General features: G+C 46.7%; 1 protein-coding gene across 3 annotated transcripts in view; it reads left to right on the forward strand.

Annotated features, from left to right (window-relative positions):
• The window catches only part of cdc42se1 (CDC42 small effector 1), a 16128-nt gene extending 1473 nt beyond the window's left edge, over positions 1-14655 (forward strand). For 2 of the 3 annotated variants that reach the window (XM_004572232.6, XM_004572233.5), the window contains exons 2-5: positions 7412-7670; positions 11749-11853; positions 12405-12476; positions 13261-14655. In XM_004572232.6, the coding sequence (XP_004572289.1) occupies positions 7521-7670; positions 11749-11853; positions 12405-12473 (324 nt within the window). In that variant the 5' untranslated portion in view covers positions 7412-7520 and the 3' untranslated portion in view covers positions 12474-12476; positions 13261-14655. Of the gene's footprint in view, positions 1-7301; positions 7671-11748; positions 11854-12404; positions 12477-13260 lie in introns of all 3 variants that reach the window. The other variant, XM_076879455.1, reaches the window with a different exon arrangement.
• The last annotated feature ends 5162 nt before the right edge of the window (positions 14656-19817 follow it).

The raw sequence follows: 19817 nt of genomic DNA on the forward strand, positions 1-19817 counted from the left end.
CCTGAAGGTCTGTTTAAAACTGGCTCAGTAAGTGTAGGGTGTTTCCTGCAGAGGAACAGGAAGTGATTCAGAGGCGCGGGGCAGTGTGTGGTGGCTGGACTCTGACCTCTGACCGTCTCTGTTTGCGAGGACAGGAATGGGTGAACGGCTCAGAGCGCTATCCTGGTCGTCACAGTTGGTTTGTAGGCTCAGGAATCTGCAGTGATCAAATCTGGAGCTGTTTGTGTTTTACACTCGGGGCTGAAGAGGTTAACGTGACGTTCCCGTAACACTCCTCTGACATTACCGTGACTGCACGCTGACCTGACTTGTTCCTCTGGACGTGTTGGGACACCGACATCCTGCTCAGAGGTTGTGTAACTGACGGTCGGTCGATACGAGACCGAGTGTTTTTTACTAGTTCTTCTTGTTGTGCCTCCTTTAAAATGTCTTTGAACTCTTCGTCACATTAAAGGTGGAACTGGCTGATAAGCATCAGCTGCTTACAGGGAGAGGAATGCAGCCTTGTCAGGCTCGCGATTAGCATCATTTATCACTTTCACTCGATAATCGCACACAGAGCATGTTTGATGTCTGAGATTTCAAATCAACCCAACTTTAGCTTCTAATGACCGACTCTTTGTAGCTGCTGAAACCTCGGTAGGATGAACATCTGTAAGAAACATCTGGTTTGATGTGAAGCGACGGCTCACCACAGACGTGGCTGAGGGATGTGAATCTGGACACTTTTATTTTTCATTGAATGATTTAAAGTAGACACGGCAGAGTGGCTCACGCTTTGCTCTCCGGACGACGAAGACGCTGGTGTGAAGGTCGACAACGAATGCGCCGGTGTGAAGGTTGAAGACGAAGACGTCGGTCGAGCGGTGTTGCTGTGATTCAGACCTGAAGCCGCTCGCCGTGGTATGAACGGTGTGAAAGCAGCCACAGAGTTGTATTGTTGAAACAACATGTTGCCGCCTTCACTCGAGCACACGTGCTGTCTAAGAAGAATCGATGTAAAATTCACACGCGTTCATGTTCCTCCTCAGGTGGATGCTGGCTTTCATGCCGCTGCACCTCAACATTCTGATCCATTAATGCTGTTCTCTTGGTTTGAGTGAAAGTATTATTGTGGATGTAATCCATACTTTTACACGTGTTATTTGTCCAAAGTAAGACAACCCCACCAGAGCTGGCTGCGTAAATATGTTTTCTTTACAGTAGAACTCAGAAAACTCATGTTTAATGTGTAAGGTTTGATTTTGCTTTTTACTATTTCAAGAGGCAAAGGAGCTCGTGTTGAATTTGATGATCTCAAAAATTTGAGACAGGAAACCAAAAAGCTGGAAAAGTAGAACTCCAGCCAATCAGGTTCATTGATTAACGTGACACAAACTGTGGAACAATTTCAGAATAAAGTTCGTCACTGTGAAGATCTCATCATCTACATAACAACACGTCGTCAGCGTGAATGTGGAGTAACGAGCAGCGTTTCATTAAAACATGGTTATGTGATGAAATCAGTGCAGACGCTTTATTATTAGTCTGTTTGTCTGAAACGTGCTGGATTCACCTGGATCCATTCGGACTCTGTGATCCTTCTTTTCTCAGTGAAACAGTTGAAAACTGTTTTTACAAACAGATGAATGAACCTTTGAGCTCCTCGTAATAAGGACTGATTGGCTCTTATCATAGGGACAAAGTGTTCATGTTTCATGCAGTAGTCATAGATGTGCACTAACAAAAAGTTCTGTGGTTTCTCAGGTTTGTCCTGGCCCATTACTGTGAAAGCTTTACACGCTCGCATTAGTACTGTCAGAAAGAATCATGATACATCCCACCGTTCGTATGTCGATGATACACACTTACTCTCATCATTTTCCTCTGAGCGAGCATCTGTTCACGTGACCTGTGGGATTAGAATTGAACAGTTTGTCTGAACTCCAGCGCACGAGTCAGGACGCTCAGCATCATCGCTGAGCTCAGCCGTCGATACAGATGATGAAGATAAGATCACCTTTATTAGTCCCACACGTGGGAAATTTGTTTTGTCACAGCAGGAAGTGAACAGTGCAAAAGTTATGAGGCAAAAATTAGAATACAATAAGAATAAATACAGTACACATCTGTACAGAATAAGATACTATATACAGTAGAATAAAATAGAATAAAATATACAATAGGATAACAATAGAATACAAATGCTATATATAACTGAGTAAAAATACAACGATGCCAGAAAAGAGTATTGCACTTAGTGTTATTGCACATGTGTGGATATGTTTGATTGTTGGAGTCTTTATTGTGGAGTCTGACAGCCGTGGGGAGGAAAGACCTGTGAAATCTCTCCATCCCACACCGTGGGTGCTGCAGCCACTGAAGGAGCTGCTCAGTGCTGTCACAGTCTGCTGCATGGGGTGGGAGATGTTGTCCAACAGGGGTGACAGCTTAGCCACCGTTCTCCTGTCACTCACCACCTCCACTGGGTCCAGAGGGCATCCTGTGGATCAGCCTGTTCAGTCTCTTCCTGTCCCGGGCTGAGATGCTGCTGCCCCAGCAGACCACACCATAAAAGATGGCTGAGGCCACCACAGAGTCATAGAAGGTCTTCAGGAGTGGGCCCTTCACTCCAAACGACCTGAGTCTTCACAGCAGGTACAGCCTCCTCTGCCCTTTCCTGTAGAGGGCGTCTGAATTATCAGTCCAGTCCAGTTTGTTGTTCAGATGAACACCAAGGTACCTGTAGCTGTCCACAGCCTCAATGTCCATACCTTGGATGTTCAGTGGTTGCAGTGGAGGATGTTTGTGCCTGTGGAAGTCTACCACCAGCTCCTTGGTTTTATTAGTGTTGATCTGGAGGTAGTTCTGCTGGCACCAGTCTTGGGTCAGTCCTCTGTACTCCATGTCGTCCCCATCAGTGATGAGGCCGACTATTGCAGAGTCAATACCAGAGCTGCTCTCTGTATAAGAGTCTTCTCTGAAACTGAGAAGTCGGCCTTTTACATTAACTAGGTTAGACTGTTGCCATGCTCAGTTTGCAGGAGTCTCCAAACCATCAGCAGCTCATTAGGAGTAGATGGACATGTGACCATATTACTGCAGTACTGAAGGTACTCTGTTGGGTCCCAGTTCAGCACAGAGGTGTCTTTAAAATCCCTCAATTACTTCATAAAGGTGTCAGTGTGTGTGTGTGCGCGCTTTCTGACCTTACAGACACCTTTATGCTCTTCATGGACTGAAACGTGTGAGTGATGTTGTCGTGATCACACAGGTGTGTCACAGGTGTGTTTGTGGTGCTGAATCACTTTCACTTTAGTTTCCAAACAGACTCGTTGATTTATTTCCCTGTTTTTGTCGTAGCGGTGTAAATGGTCACCTTCCTCTGCACCGTGTTTTTTCTTCTTATCAGCTGAGATAAGCATCAGCAGGAAGCCAGTGTCTCAGTTTAGAAAGGAGGAAGTGAAAGCAGAAAATAAAGCACTTCAATCTGCCTGTTATCTAAGAATTTACCTGAAGTATGGAGTCGTGTGTCGTCAGCGTGTTGGAGAAGCACGACTGAAATGACTGGATGACGGTAAAGAAAGAAGACCAACATCTGTTAGTGTTAGACTGCAGGCAGGGTCAGCCACACTCGCTCAGGACCAGCGTGTATGTTTAGCTGTGGTTTGCGTCCAATGCTGAGTCTACTGTGTGAAAATAACCCCTGTTAGGCTGAGCGCTGTTGTGATGTCAGCATGTCACACCTTTCTGTGTCATCGTACGTTATCAGAAAACAGTGAGCATGTGCTCCAGCCACATGCTCTGGGTGCTGCCCTTCAGCAAGCTTCCAGGAGATGGCCAATCAGACGGGCCTCTAGGGAGATCTTAAAGAGACAGGAGCTGAATGAGCTCGTTTCAGAGGCTGAAACGCAGGTTCAGAAACAGGGGGATGATTGTGAAGCTTCTCTGTGGAGTTCAAGCAGAAAGGTCCAGCACGATGTTTACAGCAGATTGTTCAGTCAAAATGTCACATTAACTAAACACAAGTCTAAAAAAATCTTCTACTGATGAAAAAGCAGAAGCTGATGAAGGTCAGAGGTCATTCAGCAGATGAGTTTAAATAAAGGCCTTCCTCTGTCAGCTGACTAAAGTGCAGTCATGTGACCTGCAGGCCGTCGTCCCACACAGACAAATGGGCTGTTGTTGTTGTTGTTGTTTCAGCTGATTCGGCCTCCTGGCTCATGAACGCTCAGCTGATGTCACATCAGGTGGTCAGATCAGGTGGTCAGCTGTGACGACGATGGTAATCACATGATGTCTGCGGGTTAGTTTCTGGTGTTTTCACAGATGAAACTGTCCTGATGTCAGATAAAGATGAAATCTCTGGTTCACTTCCACCTTAAACTTCCTCGCACACTCGTTAAACAGACTCGTTTCACTTCCTATAATCAGACCGGCCCGTACCACCTGCAGCCAGACGAGGGAGGAAGAGTCTGTTCCTCCTCCTCGCGTTGGCGTGACAGATCTCCTGCTAGCAAACACAAACGCACAGTTTACACATTTTCCGCCGCTCACATCACTCCTGCAGGAAAAGGCCTGACTTCTGATTTTAGGCACAAGAATAAGACTTCCCAGGATGAAGCTGTCGACTTCACATCATTCATTGACAGAAACCCAAATGTTCGCCTCGGTTCAGCGACGTGTTTAGACGTCACACGTGACAAAAAAAGCAGCTGTAGTTGTGTTTTTCTCCCAGCTCATAACAATCCAGAGTTAAGGCTGCCACAAACGATTACTTTGATAGTCGACTAGTCACTGATTATTTTTGCGATTAGTCGACTAATCAGATCATCATCCATTGGACGTAAAACGTACAGCTTATTGCACCAGCAGCATCTGGTCTTATATAACTATCATTAGCTTGCAGCTTTAAGTGTGTAAGGTCTGTGCTAACTAAAAATAAAGACAAGATGATAGTTTATTCAATTTTAATGAAATTTGCAGATTGTTTCGGTGAAGTTTAATAAACTCCTTGCTATCTAAAATATAACAGGACACCGGAGTAAATTCTCCAGCATCTCACACTTCTGATAATCAGCTGTCTGCTTGAGGTTTATTCAGCTGTGTAAAAACTATAACTTTAATCTCAGCCAAACCGATTTACTCAGGAACAAATAAAACACTGAAAAAAGCCAAACAATAACATTTTAAGTTATCTAAGTGACTCATATATCATGTTTAACCTGAGTAGCGAAAGACGGCGGTGGGTTTGAAAACGATTTGCCGGGAGTCCGCTGTTCTCACGGCTCTAGTGAGCCTAGCCCCCGGCTCGCTAACGAGCTAGTGGGTAACAGACGTCTCCGAAAACGTCGGAGCGCTTTTGAAAATATGCGGTGTCCTGATAAACTGAGCAGATATTTGAGGTTTACACAGCTACATTCTCGCCTGAACATATGTTAAACGTTTATTTTGTGACCCAGAAAGAATAATAAGAGTAATATTAAAACTAACTAGCTGCCGCCATTGTTGGAAACTGGGCGCTATGAATTCTGGGATAGGTTGGGCCACGAAGTATACACCTGACCCATCCTTCAAATCTGGGGAAATGAAGGACGCATTTTTTTGGCCACGTATGGGGCAGTCTTCGAATTTGGACAGTCTTTACCGTGTCGCTGTAACTTAATCGGCCTACAGATGAGGCCTTCAAAGGATGCAGCCCCTGAATTTGGACACAGCTTCTTCTTCTTCTTCGGGGTTTAACGGCAGCTGGCATCCTTGTACATGCAGTGCTGCCATCTTCTGTTTCAGTCCGTTATTGCACTCTTAAAAATCCTGCTACTTATTCCTGCGGCTTTTGGGATCTTACAAAGCTTCAAACGACGTAAATTAGTCGACGACGATTTTAATAGACGACATAATCGTGGCAGCCCTACTAGAGGTCTGAGTGCAGCTCCTAACAGGGAAATGTAGCGCGTCAGGTCATCGGCTCACAGCTGAATTACAGTGAGTTCAACCTGAAGGCTGAACTTCAGGTGATTGCTCTGATCCTGCAGGTCAGGTGACAGAGGATGATTCGATTGACAGAGCAGAGCGCAGGACATCCTCTCTGGGCCTCCGTCAGGAGTCGGAGCCGCAGGCTGAATTCCTGGCTGCTGATCAGGGTGGATGTGGAGCGTGAAGCTACATGTTCCTGGCCTCCACATTCTTCCCTTATCGTCTGCTGAAATGTGCTGGACCGAGTCCAGAGCAGACGCTCGATTCAGTCCTGCGTGGAATCGGGCCGCATGCCCACGTAAAAACAGCGTTTCACGCCTGTGCTGCTCATGAGCTCACACATGAAAGGTGTGGGAGGAGCTTACACGTCTTATTAATCTTAAAAACCAGCACGCAGAGCTCGCTGCAGCATAGATGTGTTGACAGTGCTTCCACACTTTTCTAGATTCTCTAAAAATGAAGTAGAAATCATTTATTTGTTTCATGTTCTGTGTGTAAGAAGTCAGAATATATATTATAAAAGTGCACGAGCGCTCCCTCAGCGTCGGTCTCCACTGATCTGCAGCGCTTATTAAATGTCCCACCGGAGGGGTCAAAGGTCAGAACTGTGTGATTTAATCAACAGCTGGAGTCAAGTTTCAGGATCAGCTTGAGAAGAACGCCCAGAAACACACACACACAGCAGAACTGTGTGTTTGGACACACCCAGTGTTTAGTCATGCTCGATGTGTTTGCCTTGTTGACGTCTCTGAGGGTTCCCACGTAGCTGGGTGTCTCACTGCGTTCCTGTTTCCCTGCCATGTGGGGACGTTTGGGGGAATTTTCTGTGGTTTTTGGGTCTCAGATGTTGGGCTCGCTGTCATTTCATCGCTGTGTGTAAATCTGCTGTTGCTTCCCTGCATTGGTGCTGCTGTAAGGACATGTGAGAGTTCACAGGAAATCACAGCAGAATAAATGTGAAGGCTGTAAGCTGGCTGAGAGTGTCAGCCGTTCATGTTTGAACCTGCAGAGCTCGGAGAGCCTTTATGTAAGCATTAATAACTGAAGTGCAACTCTTGGGTATTTTCAGCATGATTAGTTACTGTGTTTTAATCAAACTGACAATATTTGTGAAACTTTTAGATTTTTTTAAAAACTACAAATAAATCAGATGGTGTCTGACAGCCAGCACGGTCCAGGTGTTTCTATTAACTTAATCTATCCATATAGGATTTTCAAAATAAAGCAGGCTGGATATAAATTTGTTGCTAGGTGTAAAGTGAAGGTGGAAACTGTGAACTTCCAGCTGTTAAAGCTGTGATGATGATAGTAGTCATTTAATTAGATCAACGTTTCTCTCTCCACAGATCGTGCATGAACGTGCAGCTTTGAACTCTCCACACTTTGGATTTGACCTTTTTTTTTTTTTCTTCACCAGATTTGTAGAATAAACACGTTTTTGTTTTTTTTTCTTCAGCTGCTAAAGAGCCGTTGAATTAATCGGGGACATCCCGACTCCACCCTGTGCCGGCATTTTGGGGGTTTTAGGCACCTGAGCTTTGTCGTCAATCAAGTTTTTGGCCTGAATGCCCCAAGATTACCCTCAGGCTGTAGTTCCTCCTCTGGCCTGCAGGGCAGCAGCAGAGAGCAGCGTCCGGCCGTTGGACAGACCGAGCCTCGGCATGAGCGACTTCTGGCACAAGATGGGCTGCTGCGTGGTAGCTAAACCACCGCCGGTGAGACGTGCTGTCTTTTGATAACTTTAAATGCTGCATGTGATTCTAAGTTTGTACAAATATTAGAATTAATCATGTTAGCTAATGTTAGCGGATACAATGTTTCAAAGCTGAAGTTAACTGGTAACTGGTAACTACCGGGGTGGCTGTAGCTCAGGTGGCAGAGCAGGTCAGCCACTAATCAGAAGGTCGGTGGTTCGATCCCAGGCTGCCTCCTGGCTGCATGTCAAATATACAAATGGGCAAGATACTAACCCCATGTTTGCCTACTGGTGGTGGTCAGAGGGCCCGGTGGCGCCTTTGTCCGGCAGCCTCGCCTCTGTCAGTGCGCCCCAGGGCAGCTGTGGCTACAATGTAGCTGCCATCACCAGTGTGTGAATGTGTGTGTGACTGGGTGAATGACTGAATGTAGTGTAAAGCGCTTTGGGGTCCTATGGACTAGAAAAGCGCTATACAAATGCAGGCCATTTACCATTTACCAACTTGGACTAGCTAAAACGATGGCTGATGCTTAGCAGGTAAATGAAGTGGACAGTTATGTGATCGGTGTTGTTTATGTGCCTGAACGTGACGCTGCACAGGTAAAGGCGGGGCTTGTGTGCTCTTCCACAAATGTCCCCACGAGGCCTCAGAGTTACTGTGGCCTCCACACACACATATGCACAGCTTCCCTTTTCTCTGTGACCTCTGACCTCTGCAGCCGTCGCTTCTCTTTTTGCTTCACGTGACATAAACAGAACGCAAACATCAGCACAGATCTCCACGTTACACCCAATAAAAGGTTCCTGATGGTAGCGACGCTGCCGTGACGGGAGGAAGTGCTGCTGTGGCCTTTCTCCCCAGAGAGCCTCCTCCTCTTCCTCCTCCCTCCTTCCTCTGGCTCTATTTTTAGCTCTGTGTTTGTTCCATTGTGGCACTGCAACAATACACCTTTAATAAACACAGCGAGACGCACCGATGCCAGCGCTGACTTCACTCAGGAAGTGTGCGTAAGGTTAAAGTGGGCAGGTTTGAACTCCAGCCGCACAAAGTTTATCATAGAAGGTTTTGGTGGACATTTCATCGTTATTGTGCGTATTTTCACATCGTCTCTTTGTGCAGCTGTTTGTGATAAAGTTGTGACGGTGTGAGTAATGTAGACGTCATTAAATCAAAGAGAAGTGGGGTTGTTTCTGCGCACGCTCAGTTTGTCGTCAGCACTACAGATGTTGTGTAACGTCTGAGGCTGACTGCACATATTTCACCCATCAGGTCCTGCGTAAATTCCACTCGAACGAGCAAACGCGTCGCCTGTTTTAAGGTTTTTACATTTTCGTCTTTTTGGGGCGGAGCTTTTACATTTGGCCTGTTTAGGACGAGTGGATGATGTCGGCCATGTTGGAGGTCTGTGAGCTGATCCTGGCTATGATCCTTCCAGACTTTCACCAGCTCAGACGGCTCTGACTCACTGATTACACGATGACGATGACGAGGGTGGGTGTAGTGTTTAGCTGCTCAACACAGACGTTGCCAGGAGATTTGTTTTCTTCTTCTGCTGTTTGCTCGGCAGCGTCTCAGGGTTACGTAATGAAGCTGTGAAGCCACTGAGCGTGCTCAGTTTGTAAACCTTACATCAGCTCAGATTCAAATTCAAATTCAAATTTTATTTGTCACACACACACAACCATACACAGTATGACATGGGGGTGAAATGCTTGTAGCTGTACAATGCCCGACCATTAAATGACAGAAGAAAAGTTTTAGAATATTTACAATTTACTACAAAAATTTACAATTTTCTGCACTTTGATTGGATCTCTGACGTTTCAGAAACATAAAGAAAAAGCTTTGATTACAAGTTTTTAGAGTCATGGAAATAACCTGAGGCAGAGAGGAAGGGTGTGTGCAGGAGAGCCCTCCACACAAGGGAAAGACCACAACACTGTCACAGAGACACACACTGGTGTCTGGGACTGAAGTGAGCGTGTCTGCACTGCTGTTTGAAGGTCAGGTCATGTGACAGGAGTTAAAACAGGCAAACTCACATCTCTGTCACAGACTTTGGATCTTATTAAAAACATGTGTGACCCTGTAAACAAATGCAACGTACCTACAACCCTGCAGAAGGAGCACAGACACACAACACAGACGTGTGTTTAAGTCTGTGGGAGACGCCAAAGACACCACTGCAAACATGGCTGGTCGCTGCTCACGCACAGAAGGCCCACGTAACAAACACATGAAAAGACAAAGGAAAAAACTGAATTGCACAAACTGCTGTGTGTAATTTATTTTATTTTATAAACCAAAAGGAAACCTGAACAACGGAGATACAAGAATCCTGTAAAACGGACAATTTAATAAAGGGCTGTTCTGTTCTAATGGCAGCAGCACGTACTGGAGTGAATGTGGGTCCCCTGGTGTGGAGCAGGATGTAGGAGGGACCCCGGTGCGCCTCGCACTGATTGGATGATTGACGGGTGTTATTTTAACCTCCCGCTGAGTCAAGCGTGACTCGTCCAGTTTGTCAACCGAGCAGTTGTTTTATTCCTGACGTTGCCATGACGACCGCCACCCCCGCGGAGGAGGCGGCGCGCGAGCCGAGCGGCGACGATTCACGTTCAGAGGGGGCAGCGTGGCCGAGCGGGACCCGCGTCTGTTTACACCTGTGTGTGTGTGTGTGTGTGTGCACACCTGTGTGTGTGTGTGTGTGTGTGTGCCTGCACACCTGTGTGTGTGTGTGTGTGTGCACACCTGTGTGTGTGCGTGCGTGCACACCTGCGTGTGCGTGCGTGCACACCTGCGTGTGTGTGTGTGTGTGCACACCTGTGTGTGTGTGCGTGTGCGTGCACACCTGTGTGTGTGTGTGTGTGCGTGCACACCTGTGTGTGTGTGTGTGTGTGTGCGTGCACACCTGTGTGTGTGTGTGTGCGTGTGCGTGTGTGTGTGCGTGTGCGTGTGTGTGTGTGTGTGTGCGTGTGTGTGTGTGTGTGCGTGTGTGTGCGTGCGTGCGTGCGTGTGTGTGCGTGCGTGCGTGCGTGCGTGTGTGTGCGTGCGTGCACGCGTGTGTGTGTGTGCGTGCACACCTGTGTGTGTGCGTGTGTGTGTGTGCCTGCACACCTGTGTGTGTGTGTGTGTGTGCACACCTGTGTGTGTGTGTGTGTGCACACCTGTGTGTGTGCGTGCGTGCACACCTGCGTGTGCGTGCGTGCACACCTGCGTGTGTGTGTGTGTGTGCACACCTGTGTGTGTGTGCGTGTGCGTGCACACCTGTGTGTGTGTGTGTGTGCGTGCACACCTGTGTGTGTGTGTGTGTGTGTGCGTGCACACCTGTGTGTGTGTGTGTGCGTGTGCGTGTGTGTGTGCGTGCACACCTGTGTGTGTGTGTGTGTGTGTGTGCGTGTGTGTGTGCGTGCACACCTGTGTGTGTGTGTGTGTGTGTGTGTGTGTGTGCGTGTGTGTGTGCGTGCACACCTGTGTGTGTGTGTGTGTGTGTGTGTGTGCGTGTGTGTGTGCGTGCACACCTGTGTGTGTGTGTGTGTGCGTGCACACCTGTGTGTGTGTGTGTGTGTGTGTGCGTGTGTGTGCGTGCGTGCGTGCGTGTGTGTGCGTGCGTGCGTGCGTGCGTGTGTGTGCGTGCGTGCACGCGTGTGTGTGTGTGCGTGCACACCTGTGTGTGTGCGTGTGTGTGTGTGTGTGTGTGTGTGTGTGTGCAAATAATCAGTTTATCAAATCATCTGAATCTCTAATTCTGGTGTTTCTTTCTTGGATTTCAAATCGATTCAGTGATTCGATTCGGGGCACGGTTATTCCGGGTTTATTTCAGTGTTTTATTTGTTCCTGAGTAAACCGGTTTGGCTGTGATTAAAATTAAGTTTCATAACATATTACTCACAGTTAAATTAAGAGGCTCCAGAGCTGTGACATCAAGTACGCTGGTGTTCCAATTGTACAAATCGCGAGTCCGTGCTCGCCAAGTACACGAGTAAGGGTGTCATCTGCATAGCAGTGAAAATGTTTCCTGTGGAGCTCCATGATCAGCTGTTTATGAAGGACAAACACACATCAGAGACTCTAATGTGTGTCTATATGATCATAGAAGAAGAAGAGGAGGAAGATTGATCGCAGCATGATCGGAGAACCGACTAACTTCATCCACCTCACACACATCGGCTCTGGAGAGATGGCAGAAGGCCTGCAGCCGGTCAGTAACAATCCTGTCTACCTGTTTACTCACCATGCAGCCGTGTGTTTGTGTGTGTGTGTGTGTGTGTGTGTGCACATCACAAATCAGCGCATAAAAAAATGGGTAAGTAACAACAGGGACGTTTGAGAACAAAGTAAAATACTGAGCAGAACAATGACGTGTGTGAAACCATCACTCTGAACAGAAACCAGTTACAGGTATGATGGAAGCTGTCGCACTTCAGTCGTAACTTGAACCGTAGCGTGTTCGAGTTTTACCGCGGGTCGCCCGTCGACCCCAGACTGGGATTGTGCCTCTACTGGAACTGAACCAGCAGCCTCTACTGGTGTAAACCCCTACAGTTTGGAGCAACAGCATTTTAATATATACTCTGTGTTATAGATGAGAACACCCACATACAGTTCAGTGTTACACCTGTTTAAACCTTTGACGGATTTATTGGTTATAAAGAAGGTGTGACTGTGTCATTTTAGTTCATCATGATTGTTGTCTTCTGTGTTTGATGCATGTGAGTGTGCTATGTAAAGAAGTGTTGTTGTGTTTTACAGTCTGGGTCGGTCCAGGAGCAGATGAGGTCCAAAGGCCCAAACATGAACGGCAGGAACAGCCTGTTATAGCCGGTAAACCAGCTCAGCTTCTCTTTTCATTTCAGCTCATTTAGCATCACAGGCGAAGATGTTCCAGCAGCCGCTGTTAAAAATCACTTTTTAGAAAAGATGAGTAAAGGACTGATTATTTAGTCGGGTCCAGGACTGTATGGTTTCCTGTACCGTGGTATGCAGATCTTCTGTACCTATAACGAAACAGGAAGTAACCCTGAGTAGGTTAAAAACAGAATAGACAGCTGGCAGCCTTAGCTCAGTGTGGTTGAGCCCGAGCTTCCTGTTAGCGATCGAAGCAGCGATGAACCCTGCCTTCCCGTTAAACCTGAGTGTGCACCTTGCACCTGTTTGATCTCCATGGGTCACTTTATCGCAGAACACAACCTGATGAAACAGAACTACAGTTTTTTGTATTGTCGGTAATGTCCTTAGAAAAACAAAAACCAGCTGTGGTGCTGAGCCGGTCCGACGGTTTCCGTCCACCCACCCTGACACCCCTCCTGCACACTCTGACCCTGTCACCACCCCCCCGCACTTTGTCACCATTCATTTGACCAGTAGAGGGCACTTGCCCATAAACTGTAACTATTACATAATTGTTTATGCTGCAGCACACCTCCAGCATCGGTCAGTTCACTGTTCCTCCACGTGTTTAGAGTTTGTGGAAGTGTACAGATGTTTATCCTGATCCCCAGAGGATGAACCCTTTGGATTGAAGGATGTTCTGCCTGTAGGGGGCGCTGACTGCCACATTTTTACACTAGTCAGCACCGTTTGACGTTTCCTGTCTTTCATCTTCTAGGAGTGTATGACATCGACCCAGACCAGCTGACCGAACTCTTTCTTCTCCACACTGAGCCTCGCCTCTAGCACTTGACTGCCAGCCAGGTGCTTTGACTCCCTCCTCCACCCTACTGAAGTGCCCTTGTGCAAAGCGCTGAACCCCTAACACCTACAGGAGGCACTAGCCTGACCAGATATAACTGTGGATTTTTTTTACTCACAAAGACTGATAATCAGTTCCCACCTTTGAAGAAACCAGAATAAAACTAATATTTTTGGTCACTACAGGTTTCCCTGTCAGTATTAACGTCATTAGACTCCATTTCCCAGCATCCATTTCAATTTTTTCAGTATCAAACAAATGACAGGATGTCTGTATTTATGAAAGAAAAAGTTTTCTGGCTCCAAAGTGTTCGATTTAAGATTTCACGTGGACGTTTTTTGTGGAGTGTTTTTTACTGGACCTCATTTCGAGGATGGCCCGTTGTTTAGTATTCAGCTCCTGAAGGATCATTACACCTTCTGGGGCTTCGTCAGCAGATTCTGAACCGTGCGTATGTTCAGGGATCACGTGTCCAAAGTGATTACATCACTGGATGCCGTCTCCCAGGACGCTGCTGGTGCTGAGTTTTAAAGGACTCTTGTTTTAGGAGACGGGAAAGTCCCATGAATCCCTGCTACACTGGACTGCACTGTGTGTGCTTGTGCTCTTACATGTCTATCTTTGTGGAGACCTGTGTGATTGTTGGATCATGTGAGGACATGCCTGCAGATTGAGATTTGTTGTTCAGGTTGTGTCATGGAGGGTCCTCACAACAATAGAAATCCAGACATGCAGGACTGGACCCACAGTCCTAAACCTCCACTAGAAAAACACCAAAAATTATCATTATTATTATTATTATTCAGAAAGTTCTTTGTTTTTATTTTTAACGCTTTTTAAATTCTTCATCCAATTACTGTGTTACTCAAACTGTGGTTCAGGGACCCCAAACGGGGCTTCAGATGAGATATTTTAGCTCCCTGTTTTTAGCGCACTGCTTGAAAGGCCTGTTGTAAGCTAAGGTGTCACAGTTATTACTGCTTTAAACGTGTGTAATCTTCTGCTGTTCCTGATTGGCTGTCTCACATCTGCTCAGCTGTTATCCAGATGTTCAGGTTGATCTCAGCTCACAAACCAAATGTGTTTAATGTTGTCTTGAAAAAGATCATTTTGTAGTTTTTGAAACATCTGCTGATAAAAACTGCTTCGTGTAAGTTTCACTGCAGCTCTTCTGTCACAGCTGAAGATTCGTCCACGTTGTATTTATTTTTGCAAATCACACTAACGTACAGGTTGGTCCAGCTGTTCCCAGCTCTGTGTGCACCAGCCAATCCTGTTTCACATCCAGTTATTAAATGTGTTTGCCAGTAAGAGCCAGCACTGATTGTTTCTCCAAACACGCACACAAACGCAGCACAGTCATGACAGTGAGCCACATCTGATTGGTCTGTTTATTCGAGTCGCGCCGTTCATGAACGCCATCCTGTGCCCGGATGCTCTAACAGCAGCACTGACTCGTCAGGGAAAACTGTCTGACTGGTTACCGCGGAAACCACAGAGTGACATGGCAGCTGGGCACTTGCTCCACATCGACAATGGCGACGACGGGAACGTAAGTGCCCGAGCTTCTGGTGCATTGGTGAACTGTGCAGAGCGTGGGAGGAGTTATTGTATTTGACTCGGCTCGTTCCAGCTTCCCACTGAAAAACGTTTGTGTTCACAAACTGAGACATGCGGCATTAACGCTGCCGTTAAACCAGCTTCAGGAACGCCTCTGACCGTGTCAACACTCGACTTGAAACCTGAACGTGTTGTACTTTGGTTCAAAGACACGGGGACTGTTTTAATGGACACAAAGGAAGGATAGGTCTCTGATTCCAACACTTTCGCCCGGGACAAACTGTTTTCCTGTGGAGCATCGTCGTTTTGGATCATTTTAGCTCCAGAAACTGTTACTCTCATTCTAGACTCATGCTGGGAACCTGAACGTCTCCTCCACCGAGGCCTGAAGAAGATCAGGATGTTTTCTTAAGATCAAGATGTTCAGCCTGAGATTTTTTCCCAGACTAGTTGAAACTCGCATCTTCTTCCTTTTTTGTGTCATATCAGACGTATTTAATCCTCCTGAGAGAAAATGTTCAGGCTGCTCTGAACGCTCAGCTTCCAACAGCTCGTTCTACTTTTATAACGCATCTCTGCCCACCGACTAACTGCAGGTTTCCAGACACTGACCAATGAGAAAACAGTGGGATTTAGGGAGGGCTGTCTTAAAGAGACGGGAGCATACGAGGGATTGTTTGGATGTGGGAGTCGTGCACAGATAATGATTTGATTACAAAAATCTGACCACGTCAGAAACCGTCCCGACTGCGGTGACTTTACAAAGCGTGTAGGTGGAGACGAGAACGTCCAGGCTGGAGTCGACGTTGTGGCTCATTCTCGCTCTTGGATTCTGGGAAATGAAGCCTCTTCCTGTCGACAGTCCTTTCCCTTCAGGTGGAAACAGACAGAGTGCTTTTGTGTCACACTATGCTTTTATTTTGTGATAGACGCTGATTCTATTGGTGCATATGATTGTTGCACTGAGAGTGCTGATCACAGAGCTTCTCTGGAAGAGCCTCGGTGGGAACGCTGTCCAAAACCACACAGTCTTCATCAGATTAACTTTTCCTTTTGCAGCTGTTTGTCATCTGACACTGATAAACTCTGATGTCAGCCAATCAGCAGCCCCCCCGCAGCTGCGCTGGGATTAAAGTGAATGCAAATGATTGGGCAGAAGGGTTTTAATGGATTTCTTCTGAGCTGTGTTCACGTTTGATTGGCTGAGGAAACTGTCAGTCAGCGAGCTGTGGGGGTTTTGGTTTTAAAGCTGTGAGCGTGAAACATGACACTTCCTGCTGGTCCAATGATGGTCTGCCCACCCGGCGAGATCTGAGGAACGAGCTGAAGTCGGCAGCGAAGCTGCTTCCTGCGTCCGTTACTGTGCAGATGACTGATGTGAAACGTTGAACTCTTCTGTGCACTGAGTAATAAACTGGATCACACATTAGACTCGTGAGCCTGGCTCGGTTTACGAGGATATTTGTTCAAAGATCTGGAAGGTTTTAACTTTGCATGCAGGAAAAGTCACGTTCATGAAACCTGCAGCAGCTGCATCCTTGTGTTTACAAAACCTGAGTTTGTCACATCATCATCATCAGGTTTGTGTGGCGTCTTGTGTTGTGTAAGCGGCTCCTCCTGCAGAGGCACAAAAACACCTTTATTCTTCTTATGTAACGCTTGTCTCATGATGGCTGAATAAATCTGTCTCACCAAACCTGTGTTTGTGGCTTAGTGTGACAAGAGTGGAAGTTTATTCTAAGAGTAGTACAAACATAACACTTTGATCAGTCCTAAAATACTGAAACGTGGATGGGAACGCCTTTGAGGGTCGATGGTTCAGTTTCGTTTTGTTCCCAGTAAATCACAGCAAACATGTTCAGCTGTCGTCATGGAGACGGGGTTTCATCTCGTAGGCCTGGATGTCTTACAAATGTTTGAATTCAGGTCAGGGGTTGGTCAGTCCACATCACCGCTGCAGACAGGACGGGGCTCCACCCACCTGTCACTCACACCTCACCACTGTCTCTCTGCCATTCCTGACTTCCTCTCTGGCAGCCAATCGTCTGCTTTCTCTGATCCACGAAGACACCGAAGCTGCTTTTGTCCTTCTCCGTCAGCACTCTCAGAGCAACCATCACATGTGTGGTTGTCTTTCTCCGCAGCACCATCCTGCAGAGTAGCCACATTCTCTGCTAGCAGCACCTTACAGTGTCCATACATACAGACTGCAGTGGCTGTAGTGCACCTGTGTATGTCTCACTCGTGTACATGACCCTGTGTTTCTCCCTCTCACCTGTCCTTCTGCAGTCCTCTCCTCAGCACCACCCAGCACCCTCTCCCACTGGGACACTCCTTCTCTCTCCTCTAACTGACCTCTGAGCTGTGGGGCAAACACTTTGACAACATCACCGATTTAATGTCCACTTTCAAATGCATGATCCTGTCTGACGCTCTCTTCACCCACAACACTGTTCACATCAGGATGCCCCACAGCTTGAACCCACCTCCACTGCTCCTGGCCCTGCTTCCTTTCCAACTGCTCTCCATCATCGCAGCAGCGCTCCCGGTGGCAGTGCCTACATTTAGATTACTGATGTTGTTCCTCTCTTCAAGCACAGTCTCCACCAGCACGCTGTTGGCCAACAGCACTGAGGTCTTAAATGCACTACATGGACAAAAGCATTGGACCAAACCACTTAATCTTTAAATGCAGGTGTTTTCAGGCACAGGTGTATAAACTCACTCGCGCAGGCTGGGCCGTTCCTCCGAGCTCACTGAATCAGACTCAGCCTGGCTAGTGTTAGCACAGGAACAGCTCCTGTAGCTTAATGTGCAGGACTGATGGGGACCAGAGGTGCTCTGACAGAAACTATGAATGAGCTCAAACAGGTCTAAGGAAGGCCGCAGCATCGCTTTCTCGTGAAGCGTGAGTCTGTGCACAGGCTAATGAGAAACACTGAGAGTCAGGGCAGACGTGTGTTTCTACACGTATGACCCCGTTCACAGGCTGCGTTCACATTTTATTACATGCAGCTGTGCACAGACCGCAGAGCTATAATGATGATGGTTAAACTAGGTGTTTCTATGGAAACGCCAGCCGAGCACTGAGGAGGAAGCAGGACGAGTGGAAACACGGAGGCGGTCAGAGCTGGTTTGTTACAGGCTGAGCGTGTGTGGGAAACGTGTGTGTGATGTCATAAATGTTCCACGCTTTCAAAGAGAAACAGCGCAGAAAAGCTCCGGCTCCACGTTCCTGCCCCGAGCCGCAGAAACGCTTTTATTATGTTTGTGTGTTTTATATCTGAACTCTGGTATACAGCAGCAAACGTCCACAGCAGGGTGTTTGTGGCTTTGAAGGAAAACGGTGTCCATCTGCAGTCACGAGCAGCACATGTTTATACAGACAGATTGAGACTACAGAGGCTTTTATTTTGTAGGATCGCAGAAATGCTTCTGGCAATAATTTTACCTTTATGTTGAAAATCAGTTCTTGACATGTTCTTCTTCAATTATAGTGATAATAAACCCCCCTCATTCAGCCATGGGTGAAAAACCTGAAGTCAAAAATGTGTTTTTATTATTTATGAGGCTCAGTAAGAGTTCTTAGCCTTGGAAAAGCTCCCCGAGCTTTTTCCAGACGGTCGATGCCCTTCATGGACAAACCCCTCGCCTCATGGAAACGCTGCATCGAGAGTGCTGAAGCGAATATCTGATCAACAATAAGCTGGAGCTGCTCTTTCTTGAGCTAATGTTCGGAACTTTGATTTCTGTTTTGGGGTTTGTGGGTCCTTTTTTGATCAGCTGTAAAACAGCCTGTTTGTTGTTTCCAAGAAAAGCTGTTTTGTCTCACTTTTGATCGGGACTGTGTGTCCTCGCAGTTCATTGTTCATTTAGAAGACACTCTCTTGAAGAGCTCTCGCGATCTTAAGATAAGATAACCTTTATTAGTCCCACACGTGGGAAATTATTGTTAAAGCAGTGGACAGTTGCATAGACAAATTAGAGAAAAACACTGGAATAAGATGTCAATAAGACTGTACACAATAGAATAGAATAAAATACTATAGACAATCAAATAAAATAGAATACAAATGCTATATATAATATGAGTATAATACAACGATGCCAGAAAAGAGTATTGCACTTAGTGTTATTGCACATGTGTGGATGTGTTTGATCAGCTGAAGTCTTTGTTGTGGAGTCTGACAGCCGTGGGGAGACCTGTGAAATCTCTCCGTCCCACACCGTGGGTGCAGCAGCCACTGAAGCAGCTGCTCAGTGCTGTCAGAGTCTCCTGCATGGGCTGGGAGATGTTGTCCAACAGGGGTGACAGCTTAGCCACCATTCTCCTGTCAAAGCTTGGCTGAATTGTGTTAAATCGTTAGAGATGTATCTAAACAGAGACATGTCTGTCATATCTGTGCTCCGTCACCCTCAGCAGCTCGGTGATTATCTGATAATCATTCGATTATCAGCACCTGGCTGCTAGCGTTGACTTTGTCAGCTCACCCAGTGTGGACATATGTGTCTGTATGTGTGGCTCCCCTGAAGTCACTGAGGGCGGTGAAAAGATCGATTTGAATTCTGATTAATTTGTAAAATGCAGCCAATTATCTTCTGTCTTTGTGTTAAATATTGCACTAAGCTGTGAAGTGTAATGGGTCGTACGCTGCATGCGCTGCTGCGTCGCCGCTGTTCAGGGCTGGATGGTCTCATTTATGTGCAGTGACAAGCACAACATACAGCAAGTATAAGGTGTTAAAACTGTGTTTGAATAAATCTGTTGTTACTGTCCTCCCAGCTGACAGTCTTTTTGAGTGTTCAGTCTTTGACAGATGGAGAAAAAGCAGAAAAACACATTTCGGTTGGCTTGAGACTCGCACACAGTCGGCTCTGTGTTCCTGTTTATGGAGTTTCCTCAGCAGTGACCT

The sequence above is a fragment of the Maylandia zebra genome, linkage group LG22, assembly GCF_041146795.1.
Source record: "Maylandia zebra isolate NMK-2024a linkage group LG22, Mzebra_GT3a, whole genome shotgun sequence".
NCBI lineage: Eukaryota > Metazoa > Chordata > Actinopteri > Cichliformes > Cichlidae > Maylandia > Maylandia zebra.